The 13907-nt window shown below is 45.2% G+C and overlaps 1 protein-coding gene across 1 annotated transcript in view; it reads left to right on the plus strand.

The window, feature by feature from the left end:
• Window positions 1–2725: 2725 nt before the first annotated feature.
• Window positions 2726–13907, plus strand: part of rab40b (RAB40B, member RAS oncogene family) — a 34549-nt gene continuing 23367 nt past the window's right edge. Inside the window, exon 1 of the mRNA XM_080021035.1 lies at window positions 2726–3171. Coding sequence (XP_079877161.1) covers window positions 3030–3171 — 142 coding nt within the window. The 5' untranslated portion in view covers window positions 2726–3029. The remainder of the gene's footprint in view (window positions 3172–13907) is intronic.

A 13907-nucleotide genomic window follows, 5' to 3' on the forward strand; every position in this document is an offset into this window, starting at 1 on the left:
GTCAAAATGTGAACAGCATGATGAAGAGGACTGTTTAAATACCAATTCTAATTGAACCAGGAAATGTATTGGTCGATTTATGGATCAAACACCTGTTGTGAATTTTGCCATTCAGCTCCTTGTTATAGTACAGCAAATTGTGCAAAAAGTACTGCAACATTGAACAGTTGGACATGTGCATTCAAAAGTTTAGAGAAGGTCAAATTAAGTTCACCTGTAAAGGTTATAATGAATTTTATCTTCATACTGAAATTTCACCCGAAAGCAGAATATCCCTAACTTTTTGTGAGTGGCGTATGTACGACCGTATGTGTATGTATGTGACAAATAATCTCTTGAACTTGAACTTGAACATCAACACAAAGTTGTGCAGACGAAATTATTTATCTATTTATTTATTTCTAAACCTGTGCTGCCAGCATGCTTGGCATACAACAGAGTATTTGTGTGTCATTGTATTTAGGACAGATTTAATCTGCAAGTGGAGTTCAACTTCTCAACCTGCAATGCCACTCTTTATTTGTTCTTTAATCATCAGGAACTGCTGCAATAACTGTCCTGCTAGTCCTGTGCAGTCTTGTGCAACCTTTTTAGTTGCACAAGACTGCACCAATCCCCCTCTTTGGAGAACAGTCTTACTATGTTTTGGTCTATAAATAACTAATCATCATCATTTCTTCTCCAAGAGTGGGAGAATCACCATAGGTGAGACAAATAAACATAGAAGCAAACATTTACCTGGAAAATCATAGAAACATCAGAGGATATGTATCGACAAAACATTAAGTCGAGGAAAATTGGAACAGCAATTTGGCACGTGGCCTCTTGCTGTGATAGCTATGGCAGTAGAGGAGGTAGAAAAGGAGTGTGTGTGTGTGTGTGTGTGTGTGTGTGTGTGTGTGTGTGTGTGTGTGTGTGTGTGTGTGTGTGTGTGTGTGTGTGTGTGTGTGTGTGTGTGTGTGTGTGTGTGTGTGTGTGTGTCGCTGAGGGTGAGTGCACGGGACTTGTCCCAATTAGTTTTGGTGTATGAGGTCGGAACTATATCGCAAAGCCTTCAAGCCGTATAGATACTCTAACCGTAGGAAAGCTCCAGGCACCATGCTCTGCATTCAGAGAAGCCAGGAGCCTGCAGAGCAACACCGATGCACAGCCCCAAGCATTATAAACGTGTCGCGCAAACGCAAGGCCCACCATACCACAACCGGCCAGATGCCCCACCTGGACACAAACCCCGAGCGGGCACCCACATACCAGAGTGTGCATGCTGGCGGACACCCCGATGTCAGCCCACCCCGCTGCGGCCCAGCTGTACCGACTCCGCATTATCAGCCTCAATAGCGCTGATTGGTCGGAGCGGGCTGGGTGAATTTTGTTGTGTGTGTTTTGTCTTGCAGTGGGGATCGCACTGTTCAAGATACCTGACCCTGCAGTCCAGTTTGCGACCCATAATGGACGTGGACGCTGATTATTGCTTTATGTTCACGTTTTTCAGTTTTTGTTTAACCATTTCATAAAAAACATCCCTGTCGGCGCCTCACTGCCCTAAAGTCTCAGTCACCCTCCCTGAGGGAGGGAGTATCTGTGGGTAGAGCCTCCCACACACTCACTATAAGATAACTTTGGTCCACAATATATTAAAGTGCAATGATTTCTCTCAAGAACTGTTGGTAATCAAACACCCGCTCACTCAGTAAATAAAGGTCGAGCAGAACTGAGCCAGCCGATATTTTTGTCAAACACTCACCGTAGATGCGTAGAACGATCGTGGAGGGAGATTAGTTAGACAAATGAAGGTAGAATCATGAATTGCCTTTATAGTTAATCTCTTTCTCACTTTATTGTTTTAGTTCATACTAGCAGGAAAGGATGACAGTGACCAGTGGGTGTGCAGTATCAATTAAACCACCACCTCCCTGCAGCTTGGAAGAATCAACTTAAATGGACTTTGGCTCCTCGTTTATGTATTGTGCATAAATATGTATTCATGGTTTGATGCCAGGCCATCTGAAGTCTTTCAGCATCGCTCGTCTGCAATTACATAACTTATCTTCCCAGAGTTAAACATCACTGCTGCCTCAGTCTGCGGTTTGCTCAGAGGTGTGTGTGTGCAAGGTCACAACATTTCAATATCTGTAACTTGACTTGCTCTTTAAAGGTGATTATGTAAAATGAATATAAATGTAGAAATAATAGAGATAATTGGATATAAGTGATGGTTTTAGTGTAAGTTTAAGGTACATAAGTCCATGCATTAAAGGCATTTATACTAAATTGATAGTCTGTGTGTGTGTTTATTAAACCAGAGTAATTTATAGAATACATCTTTGTTTATCCTCTCATTTACTTTTCCTTTCTGTCTCCAGAGGAATAAATAGGAGGAAATATTTTTTAAAAGAGCTACCAAAAAGTTACCCATCTCCTTTCGGCTCCTTATTTATAAAATATCGACCCATCTACCACATGGCGTGATGGCAGATAGTTAAACGCAGTAATGTTATTTGTTAAACCAGTTCCCAGCCGAAAGTTTGTTTTGGTTCCTACGCTTTTGACGGACGTGTTGATCGTCCAATAGGATTTCAGAGCCTGCCCTAGCAACCCGACGGCACCAACCGCGCGGAAGCGTAGCTCGACCCCTCCCCCGCCGCCGGAGCGGACGGGGGACAGACCCCGCTAGAGAGGGAGCTGTGTGCGGTGCCTCAAGTCTCTTCATCCCGGCTGTGGCAGCCGGAACAAGCCGAAGGGAAGGAGGGTCTCTTCAGAGTCTTAACTGAACCGTCTTGAGCTAGAGCCAGCCCCTGGCGATAGTGGAGAATAGATTCATGTGACAAGCTTGTCGGGACGCACCGGCGGTACAGTAGACGTGGTAGATGACGTCGGCGTGATCGATAGGGTTGAATTGTTGACGTTGCGTGACGTCACCACTTGCAGCTTTTCACTCACGATCTGCTAGTCAACGAAGAGACCGAAATACACCGCGTGCCTTGTGGGCGGTGTTCCACGATGGGACACGGTGACCGTCTGCCTTGAGGATGAACCACAGGACAAGTCCGGCCAAAGCATACGACTTTCTGCTCAAGTTTCTCCTGGTGGGAGACAGCGATGTGGGGAAGGGCGAGATCCTGGCCAGCCTCCAGGACGGAGCGACGGAGTCTCCGTACGGCTACAACATGGGTGAGTTGTCGTGCCGTAAACATACTAAACTTTGCAGACGGTCAACAAAAAGGTTTGATTAAAAATATTTTTAACATTGAAAATGTATTTTTTTTTTTTTTTACAACTGGTAAAACCTTTTAACTGTTAATCTAAAATATGTCCTTCGTCAATTTCTTGCCCTGCGACCATAAAGGTCTTCAATGGACGGGGGCGTTTTGCTTTCGTTCCCGTATTTTTGCCACTGATTGGCTGCTACAGCGAAACGCTTTGGCAGCAGTTCATTGAGGCCAGAGCTGCTTGGTCAGACTCGCTTGTGGGCAGACTTGACACTCACGAGAAGTGGTGTATTGTGGGTTTTTAAACTTTAATTTGGCCCTCTCCTCCAATATAACCACCAGCCGCCACCCACTGTCAACATAAGGAGAAGACGGAGGGGGGCTTTCTGAGTCTTTTAGGTTAAGACAATCGTGCCGTTTGCATAATCTTCTTGCTCCCATCAAGAAGGTTATGCTTTCAAACCCATGTTCCCATGGGGAGCTCCGCTTTCCTTCCACCATAAAGATTTGCATGTTATTGTTAGACACTCCAAGACCAAGGCATCGGTCTTGAGCTGGAGTTGGTCCCCGCTCCTAGTTTATTTGGATGGGTAAAATGTAGAGGACAAATTTCTTGACGGGATCAATCAACTATTTTCTTCGGCCAAAAACACCTTGCGTTTCATGCATGGCGCCCTCCAGTTGCATGGGTTGAAGTTGTTGTAGAAGCGCGTTGCTTGTGATGTAATGTATTTAGTATTTGGGGTGTAACTACAGCATGAGATTTGTGTCTCGAGGGAAAGTTTTTGTTGAAAATGTTTCCGTCTTCGATGGAAGGAGCTTCGATATCTCTTTCCCTGTATATACTATACACTCACCACCATCCCCACTTGTATCACACCAACAGATACACCTCATCTGCCCGGTAAAAAAGAAATTAACCTATGGTCCATAACAGAGATTCTCAATCATTTTCATATCAATGACCCTCAATTAGATACGCATTAGGCCACAGAGCCCATTTCATTTGAAGATTTTGTCTCTGCATACCCATGTTTGTTATTCTATGAGCAGACTAATTTGGATTACAGATGGCTATGTTAGAGTTTTATCTTGAACTATAGTAGCTTGTTTCTCCTGTGTGAAAAAACTGGAAAAAATACTCTGCTGTGATGTGATGTCATACAAGATAGAAGAAGGATAAACATGTGAAGAAATTCTACATCAGCTACCAATGTAATAATTTGTTGCTCTCAAACACAGTCTCAGTGCTTTTTATCTGGTTAATCCTCCATGAGTGCGGTGACTGAGGTAATCACAATATCTGTGTTGATTTCAGAGGCATGTCCAGGCTTGTCTCCGCAGCATGGGAAAATTTGACCCTTGAATGTCTTACAAGTGATATTTACACAGCTCACAAAAACCTGTTTACCTCTTTATAACTATTTACCAACTGGCCTTTTTATATGACCATGACTCATCACTGTTTGGTTTGCCGCAACTTCTTCAAATCTTCCCTTTGAGTGTCAAAAATATACTGTATTTAAAACAAGGTATTGGGTTACGTAGTTTGTTGCGTAATGTGAAGTTTTCGATAATTGCCTTTTTATCTCCCAACTGACATTAAGCTGTTGTGGTTGTGGAAGTCAACCTACCGCTTTTCAGCTGGGAAACGTTTGGTCCTGACACATTCTACTCTATGGTTCAGCTGGCAAAAATCAACGGAAAACGGTTTATTGTGAGCCTCTTGAAGACTAAATCATTAGAGTGCAACGATTCATCGAGGCACGAATCTTTGTGGTACAGAATCACCAATCGATCTCCATTGCCTTTAACATTAACAACGTAGATAAAGAAAATGAAACCATAGGTTGACATCACGCCAACGTTCACTCAGGAAGGAAGGTATTAGAATACATTTTCTATCTGTATGAAAATACTGTGGCTGTATTGAACCCTGTACTGTATATTGTACCAAGCCATGATCAGAGTGTATCATTACACTCCCACTCCCTAAGTCCTAAGTGCGGCTTATATATCGACTGTTCTTTTATCAAAATTAGTGATGAAAGGTTCGACTCTTTTTCAGATTTGTTTCTTTATGAGTCACTCGGTAAAAAAGTTGTTTGATTTTCCGACTCATCGTTTCTTTGATTCAGTCGGTGTAACACACGGTGAGCGAGGGAGGGCTTCTGGTGAGCGTTGAAGAAGAGTCAACAGTCGCTTTGGCTCTGAGTTTGAATGGAATTCTCATACGAATCATTTCATGCTGCCACAATTATTTATTTTGGTGGAATGCCGTCATTCAACAGGAGTTATGCCAAATCCCTTGGCCTGTTTTGCCTTGGATTTGGATGAAATTGGAATTTGGTCCTCAGTAATTATTTTCAGTTTGCGAGTCGAAGATTTACTCTTTTTGCAGAGTGGCTCCAGAGTAATTTAATAGATCTTTTTGCTATGATCGAATCGTTCGCAAGTCTTTAGAAAATATCAACCGTTGTTGTCAAAAGTTTGTGTGACATGACATGTGCAACCAACGTTGTGTTGTTTACCTGCCTAGGTCCCTTCGTCATCCTGCCAGTTCCAGGGTGTTTTGGAAAGTGTAATTAACTTCACCAGAGAAGTCTATTCCCCAAGGAGCTGTACTCACAGCCCAAGAGAGAGTGGAACACACTTAATAACCATGAAGCATGCACTGTAGTGACCCCAAGACCTATTCTGAATGTGACAACTGTGTCTCCTCATTAAAAGCTCACATAGGACACATGCTATTTGGTGGGTGGGATTCTCATTGTCATTGATTCAACATTGCAATGCTGCCTCACATCAAGAAGGTCCTGGGTTCGATTCCCGCCTGGGGCGCTGTTGGCACCGTCCTCCGGCGGGTTATCTCCCAAATAGGAGCCTTTCTGTGTGGAGTTTGCATGTTCTCCCCGTGCTCACCTGGGGTTTCCTCCACCTCACGTCAGTAAGGACCCCCCCAAAAACATGCACCCAGCGATGGACACTTATCACCTGGTCCCCGGGCGCGTCCACTTATGCTGCCCACTGCTCCTGGCTGTGCCCCCGGAGGAAGGACAAGCCAGGATGGGTCAAATGCAGAGGATCCATTTCACCGGCCACCATCAAAGCATGTGTGTGTGTGTGTGTGTGTGTGTGTGTGTGTGTGTGTGTGTGTGTGTGTGTGTGTGTGTGTGTGTGTGTGTGTGTGTGTGTGTGTGTGTGTGTGTGTGTGTGTGTGTGTGTGTGTGTGTGTGTGTGCAAGCATGTGTTGTAGTGTGGTGTGTTGCGTGACGAATAAAGACTGTTTCTTCTACAAAGTGTCAACACACTTCATATTAAATTTCAGTATTCAGAAAAACAGTAAGTGAACAGTGTCTATGCCTGTACCTTCAGTGATCCAAAAAAATAATATTTGGTCCACCTCTAACCTTTGAAAATCTTTTATTTGAAAATCCCGTGGGGTATTAATAATTACTGGCTGGGAGGCAGCTGGCCATGACTGTCACACACACACACACACACACACACACACACACACACACACACACACACACACACACACACAGTAGGGGTGAATTCAAGGCCTCTTAACACTCATAGGGTTCTATTCAAAGGGTGAGAGGTAATGGAGCAGATATACGCCACATTTCAGGGGGAATACCATTCAGAGGTTGTTCTTTTCCTCCTGCTAAACATTAATCTTATTTTTCCGCATTTACCAGATTCCCATATTTCTTCTGACCCAAGATGAATACAAGAAGAATAGGCAAAGCGTTTCACTCTACATCAAAAACCATACAGGTTGCATGGCAGGTATGGCGGTATTATTAAACAGAACCATATTCCTTTTACCCTGAGTTGTCCATTATCTATGCTTCAAAAATCTGAATGATGGTGGATAAGAATTGGTAAAGGTTTATAGTAGCCGTTTCCATCGTTTCATGGTTTTGTTTGCAAATTCAATGTTAGTTTAGGCACAGACGGATGCAAGACCTCCTGTTTGTTTCCTTCTTCTGCCTGCGAATCTTCAAAAGGGAATTCAACACTTTGGCAAAGTGCTCCAATTTTCTGTGTCTGTTTTTTTCCTGTGTTTTTCCCATCAAACTGAAATTGGCAAGTGCACATATACCTGCGGTGTTGTTTTTTGGATAGTATTCCAGGTGAGGGATGGTGCAATGGTGCATTTGGTTCTCTCTGTGGTTCTTTCACTTGCAATGATCTGAAACTACTGATTTAAAGTGTTTCCTCCTCTGCTTGTTGTTTCTTTGAACGATTGAGTGTACATCCTATTGATGTTCTTGAGGAATCTGATGGATGAGAGTTACATGGGTGTGTGATTAAGAACCCCAAGACTACCGGATGTAGAGAGAGAGAGAGCTGACCTGCAATGAATTGGACAGGGGAATAAGCTTTAAACTCTCCATCAAATCAAACATGACAAACGACATGTGAAAAATAGAACTGGCATGCGAAATGCCACAATGTCCTGACTGTTGAGCTCGCACAATATTTGTTTCATCATATAAAAAATCAAAGATGAACTGAAGAAATGTGAAGAGGTTGAAAATCTTTTCTTTTTTTTTTTTTTTTTTTGGAGAGATGTATTGGAGCAAACGATTACTTTTTCTTCTGAAGAACTCCCCACTCTCACCCAGGGGACAAAGAAGCATTTGAAATGCATTGGGGACAACTTGACGATATTTTGATGTTTAAAGAAGATAAGCGAGTGTAAAGCCGCCTTTACACTGAATCCGAAAACGGATCAGACTGTCTGATACCCCCCCCTTGGCGTCCGCTGTCACGCATGTGTCTAGATTTGGCATCACAAAATATGTCAGAGAATATGGGAGAGCTTGTTCTTCTCCAGAACAATGGCGACAAGTTGACTCAGCTGGAGAGTTTAAATCTTCATCTATTTTTGGTGTTTGCAAAGTGCACACAAATAAAAAGAAATTCATATTGAAATGGATGTCAGTCAGATACAGAAATCTCTGCACCACAGAAGATTGTAGCAATTTGCATGCAAATTCTGACTTCTGGTGCATTGTTGTTGTTTGGCACATTGGGTGTAAAGCCACCTTCAAGCTCTCTCTACACTGAATCCGACAGCAGATCTGACTATTGGAACTCTGAATTTCAGCTAGATTTTCCATCACTTGTTTAAAATGTTTTGGAAAAGAAGGGAGAGCCCGGTCTCCCCCAGCTTCTTGTTCAGTACAGATTATTAGTGAATATGGTGAGACCCAATACGGTAATAATGTCATTATTATAGAATCAAGAGGTTTATTTGTCACATACATAAACATACGTTCATACATGTAGCGAAATGTCTTTGCAAAACACCCAGAGATTATGCACAATAAGTTCTAAACCAAACTTAATAGGTAATCTAATTTCTATCCAGCTAACTAACTGAAACGGATTCCTAAAACTCAAAAAGGTAATACAGAGTGGGGGTATAAAAAAAGAAATAAGGGGAATAGAGTTATGTATATAGGATAGGCTATTTGTATATACACATATGTGCAGTAAAGTGGCATGTGAATTAAGTGGGGTAGTGTATGTGGAGGTATTCAGTACAGTATACAGCAGTACGACACAGCAATAGAGTAACACAGAACAGCAATACAGCGCAGTATGCAGTAACCCAGAACAGTAATACAGTATGCAGTACAGTATGCTACATACAGTACAGTAAGGCAGTGAGGCCTATGTGAGTGTCTCAGTGAGGACCCCTGGTGAGTTCAGCATTGACAGTCCTTATGGCTTGTGGGAAGAAACTTTGTCTCAGTATCTCAGTTCTCACTGTTTGACTGCGGAGGCTCTTGCCGACCACAGCAGCTGGTACAGTCCGTTGTTGGGGTGGTATAAGTCCTGCAGGAAGGGGAGGGTAGTTCCAGCGGTAGGTTCGGCTGAAGGCACCACCTTCTGCAGGGCACGCCTGCAGAGGGTGGAGGATCCTCACCGAGACCCAGAATTTCCTCAGCAGGCTGAGGTCGTAAAGATGCTGCCTCGCCTTTATCACCAGAGTGTCTGTGTGTAAAGTCCATGTTAAGTCCTCCGTAATGTGGACTCCCAGGTACTTGAAGCTGCTCACCCTATCAACAGAAGTCCCATTTATCACCAACGGTGTGTGCGTCCTTGGTTGTAATCCCCTCCTAAAGGTCACAATCAGCTCCTTAGTTTAGCTGACGTTCAGGAGGAGGCTGTTGTCCTGGCACCAGAGTGACAGGTCAGCCACCTCCTTGTGGTAGGCCTTCTCATTGTCGTCGTTGATCAGGCCCACCACAATGGTGTCTTTAGCAAACTTGATGGGGTTGGAGCTGGACCTGGCCACACAGTCATGTGTGTACAGGGAGTACAGTAGGGGGCTGAGGATGCAGCCCTGGTGGGATTCTGTGTTCAGGGTGAGGGAGCAGGACATGTTCCTCCCCACCTGCACCACCTGGGGCTGGGCTGTGAGGAAATATAACTTACTTAGGTTCCAATAATGCTTGCTCGCTATTTGTTTTGCAACAGTGGCTTCCAGTCACAGTTTCGTGTATACAAGACTAATACTTTAGTTTATACTAAACTAAATACTAAGTATTAGTTTTAAAAACGAAAAATTTTCGAATCGCCGCTACGGCCCATTTCCCTACCCAGTTTTTTACTCAGTAAGCCTTCTTGGCTCATCTAAATGTGGATGGAAAACACGAGCAGGCGTAGACTTAATCTCTGTCCTTTCTGGGTCGTCTCCACCAATGGCTTGTATGACGGGACTATGAGACATAGCTGTGGTCACTTCCCTTCGAGCCAGGGAATCCTTGTGAAATAGCCATCCACTGAGACAGCGGCTGCCAGTGTTTACACCGAGGGCGACCGCAGGCTCCAGGCACCACATTATCCCAGCTCCTGGAACAATGTCAACCTTGTGCCTTCCACGGACAACCCTTGCAGGGGGATTCGTCTTCGGAATGCGTATGGCGAAGCAGAGCTGTTATTGCAGGTCGTGGTCGGGATGCCGGTGCCAAAACCGACATGGAAAAGCCTTGATTTTAGTATGGAAGACACACAGATGCAGAACCATGGCACTCGGGCAGACGCGGACACAAAAACGCAATCAAACGCTGTTTAATTTCTGAAGCTTATGGACTGAAACAAGTTACTCGCAAACATGACAAATGCAAACTGAAACGCATTGACATTAACTGTTTTGATTTGTCATGGCAGACCCTTTTAATAATGTCCTCGTGAGCCTCTTAAAAAGAGAGCGAGAGAGAGAGAGAGAGAGAGACCAGAAGAGGTTGAGTCATGTTTATCTCTGGCCGTGTGATCCCACTCGTACAGACAAGCATGACCTTGGCTTCTGCATAAAATACGTAGAGATGTTATGGCTGTTGTCTTTTATCTGTATTTGAATTTCTCTTAACTTTCGTACTATGCATGTCCTGCAGGTAACACCAATGAGATAAAACTTTTTTTTTTCTTGCTTTTTGGCTGTGTATCATTCAGAAATTTTCCATTTCCAATTTGATACCATGACCAATTCCTTCTGCTTGGCATAAACAAGCTCTGATGCCCTACGTGCAGCCATGTTTGGTGTCTAGTGCTCTTCTTTTTTTAATTCAAGATTCAAGAGGTTTATTCGTCACATACATATACATACTTTCATACATATATGCAGTGAAATGTCAATGCAACGTGATTACACAATATGAAATGTGATTACACACAATATGTTCTAGACTGAACACAGTAGCTACCTAAGAATTTCTACTTGACTAACTAACTGATTCCTAAATCGTGATGCAGGAAGTCGAATATTATAGAATATAATAAAAGAGATAAAATAAAATAAGAACTCAAGGGTAATGCAGGGTGGGGGTACAAAATAGATAAAGGGAATAGGCTTATGTATATGGGATAGGCTATTTATGTATATCAGATATGTGCATTAAAGTGGCATGTGAGTAAAGTGAGGTAGTGTTTGTGAGATATACAGCACAGTATACAACAGTACGGCGCAGCAATACGGTAACACCTAACAACCCAGAACAGTGACACAGTATGCGGTACAGTATGCTACATACAGTACAGTAAGGTAGTGGAGCCTATGTGTGTGGCTCAGTGAGGACCCCTGGTGAGGTCAGCATTGACAGTTCTAATGGCTTGTGGGAAGAAACTCTGTCTCAGTCTCTCTGTTCTCCCTGTGTGACTGCGGAGGTGCTTGCCTGACCGCAGCAGCTGGAACAATCTGTTGCTGGGGTGATGAGGGTCCTTCATGATCCTGCAGGCTCTGCTACTACACCTCCTGTTGTATAAGTCCTGCAGGGAGGGGAGGGTTGTTCCAGTGGTTCATTCAGCTGAACGCACCACCCTCTGCAGGGCCTGCCTGTCCTGAGCAGTACAGTTCCCAAACCAGGCAGTGATGTTGCCTGTCAGGATGCTCTCCACTGCTCCACTGTAGAAGGACTTGAGGATCCTCACCGAGACCCAGAATTTCCTCAGCTGCCTGAGGTGGTAAAGACGCTGTCTCGCCTTTCTCACCAGAGTGTATGTTTGTAAAGTCCATGTTAAATCCTCTGTGATGTGGACTCCCAGGTACTTGAAGCTGCTCACCCTGTCGACAGAAGTCCCATTAATCACCAAGGGCGCGTGCGTCCAAGGTTGTAATCCATGCCTAAAGTCCACAATCAGCTCCTTAGTTTTGCTGACGTTCATGTGGAGGCTGTTGTCCTGGCACCAGAGTGACAGGTCAGTCACCTCCTCGCGGTAGGCCTTCTCATCACTGTCGGTGATCAGGCCCACAACAACAGTGTCGTCAGCAAACGTGATGATGGTGTTGGAGCTGGACCTGGCCACACAGTCATGTGTGTACAGGGAGTACAGTATAAGGCTACAGTAGAGGCTCCCCCCAGGATGCAGCCCTGGGGGGAGCCTGTGTTCAAAGTGAGGGAGCTGGACATGTCCGAGCTCCTTCAGCTGGACAGCCAGTCTGGTGGGGACTATGGTATTGAAATCTGAACTATAATCGATGAACCGCAATCTCACATAGGCCCCCTTCCGGCCATCCAGGTGCGTGAGCGTGGTGTGCAGTACCTGGGAAACCACGTCATCCGTGGATCTGTTCTGCTGGTACGCAAACTGCAACGGGTCCAAGGTGCAGGAGAGGGAGGCGCAGATATAATCCTAATCAGCCTCTCGAAACACTTCATGACAACCGAGGTGAGGGCCACCGGACAGTAGTCATTCAGGCAGGCAGGAGAGGCGATCTTCGGGACAGGAACAACGGTGGACCTCTTGAAGCCGGACGGGACCACTGATACAGCCAGAGAGATGTTGAATATTGTAGTGAACACCGGGGCTAGCTTGTTAGCACAGATCTTCAGTACTCGCCCAGATATGCCATCTGGGCCCGCAGCTTCACTGGTGTTCACCCGCATCAAAGCCCTCCTGACGTTATGCTCAGACACTGAGAGTGCGCACTCATCCCCAGCGGTGTAACTCCAATTAGCCGGTGAGCTAGCGGTGCTGTTGCCAGGCTCAAACCGCGCATAAAAGGAGTTCAGTTGGTTGGCTAGGGAGGCGTCGACACTCGTGGCTGGGGGGGAGCTGCTCTTGTAGTTTGTTATATTCCGCAGCCCCTGCCACAAGCGGTTGGTGCCCCGCTGCTCGATCGGTAGCTCCACAGTCTCTGTTCGTCTGTTTAGCGTCCTTCACCGCCCTCCGCAGATTGTATGACGACGGTTTGTAATTGTCCATATTTCCGGATATAAGACCGTCGTTATAAGCGGCCGTTTGAGCATTCAGAGCGCAGCGGATGGATTTATCGACCCACGGCTTCTGGTTTGGAAATATTCGAACCTTCACTATGGGAACCATGCTGTCCGCTAACGTTGCCACCAAGCTCACCGCTACGTCCGTAAACTCTGACGTCACTTAAACTTGATTGGAACATGTCCCAGTCTACTTCAGTCAGAGCATCCTGAAGCGCGCCCTCTGATTGGCACGTCCACCGCTTCACTTCCCCCGTCACCACCAATTCTCGCGCGATCAGAGGCCTGTAAACGGGAACCAGCGAAATCGTGGTGTGATCTGATTTCCCGAAAGCAGGGAACGAGATTGTCTTGTATCCGTTCTTGTAAGGTGTGTAGCAGTGGTCCAAAGTTCTATCTCCCCTGGTGGCACACATGATGTGTTGGTAGAAATTAGGCAGAACCTTTTTAAGCTTCGCCCTTTTAAAGTCCCTAGTCACCACCACAGCCGCGTCGGGATGTTTGTTTTGAAATCCGCACAACACATCATACAGGTCCGACCGTGCAGTGTCGGTGTCGCTTGCGGTGGAATATAAACGGCTGTAATGAAGACCGTGCTGAATTCCCGGGGGAGATCAAATGGACGGCATAAGATTGTCAGCTGTTCCAGGTTCGGCGAGCAGGAGTGGGAGAGAGACTTGGTGTTGTTGGGGTTACATCAGTGGTTGTATTACCATGAAGCAGACACCTCCACCTTTGGATTTCCCTGACTCCCCCGATCTGTCGCTGCGGAACACAGAAAAGGAATCGGCTGGACGAATGGCTTCATCTGGCACCAGCAGGTCATGGTCATGTTTCCGTCAGGCAGACGACGCAACAGTTTCTCATATCCCGTTGTAATTTAATCCTGGCTCGACGTTCACCCATCTTGTTCTCCAGAGACTGAACACTGGCAAGAAGGATGCTTGGCAGTGGTAAG

The sequence above is a fragment of the Zeus faber genome (assembly GCF_960531495.2).
Source record: "Zeus faber genome assembly, chromosome: 20".
Taxonomy (NCBI): domain Eukaryota; kingdom Metazoa; phylum Chordata; class Actinopteri; order Zeiformes; family Zeidae; genus Zeus; species Zeus faber.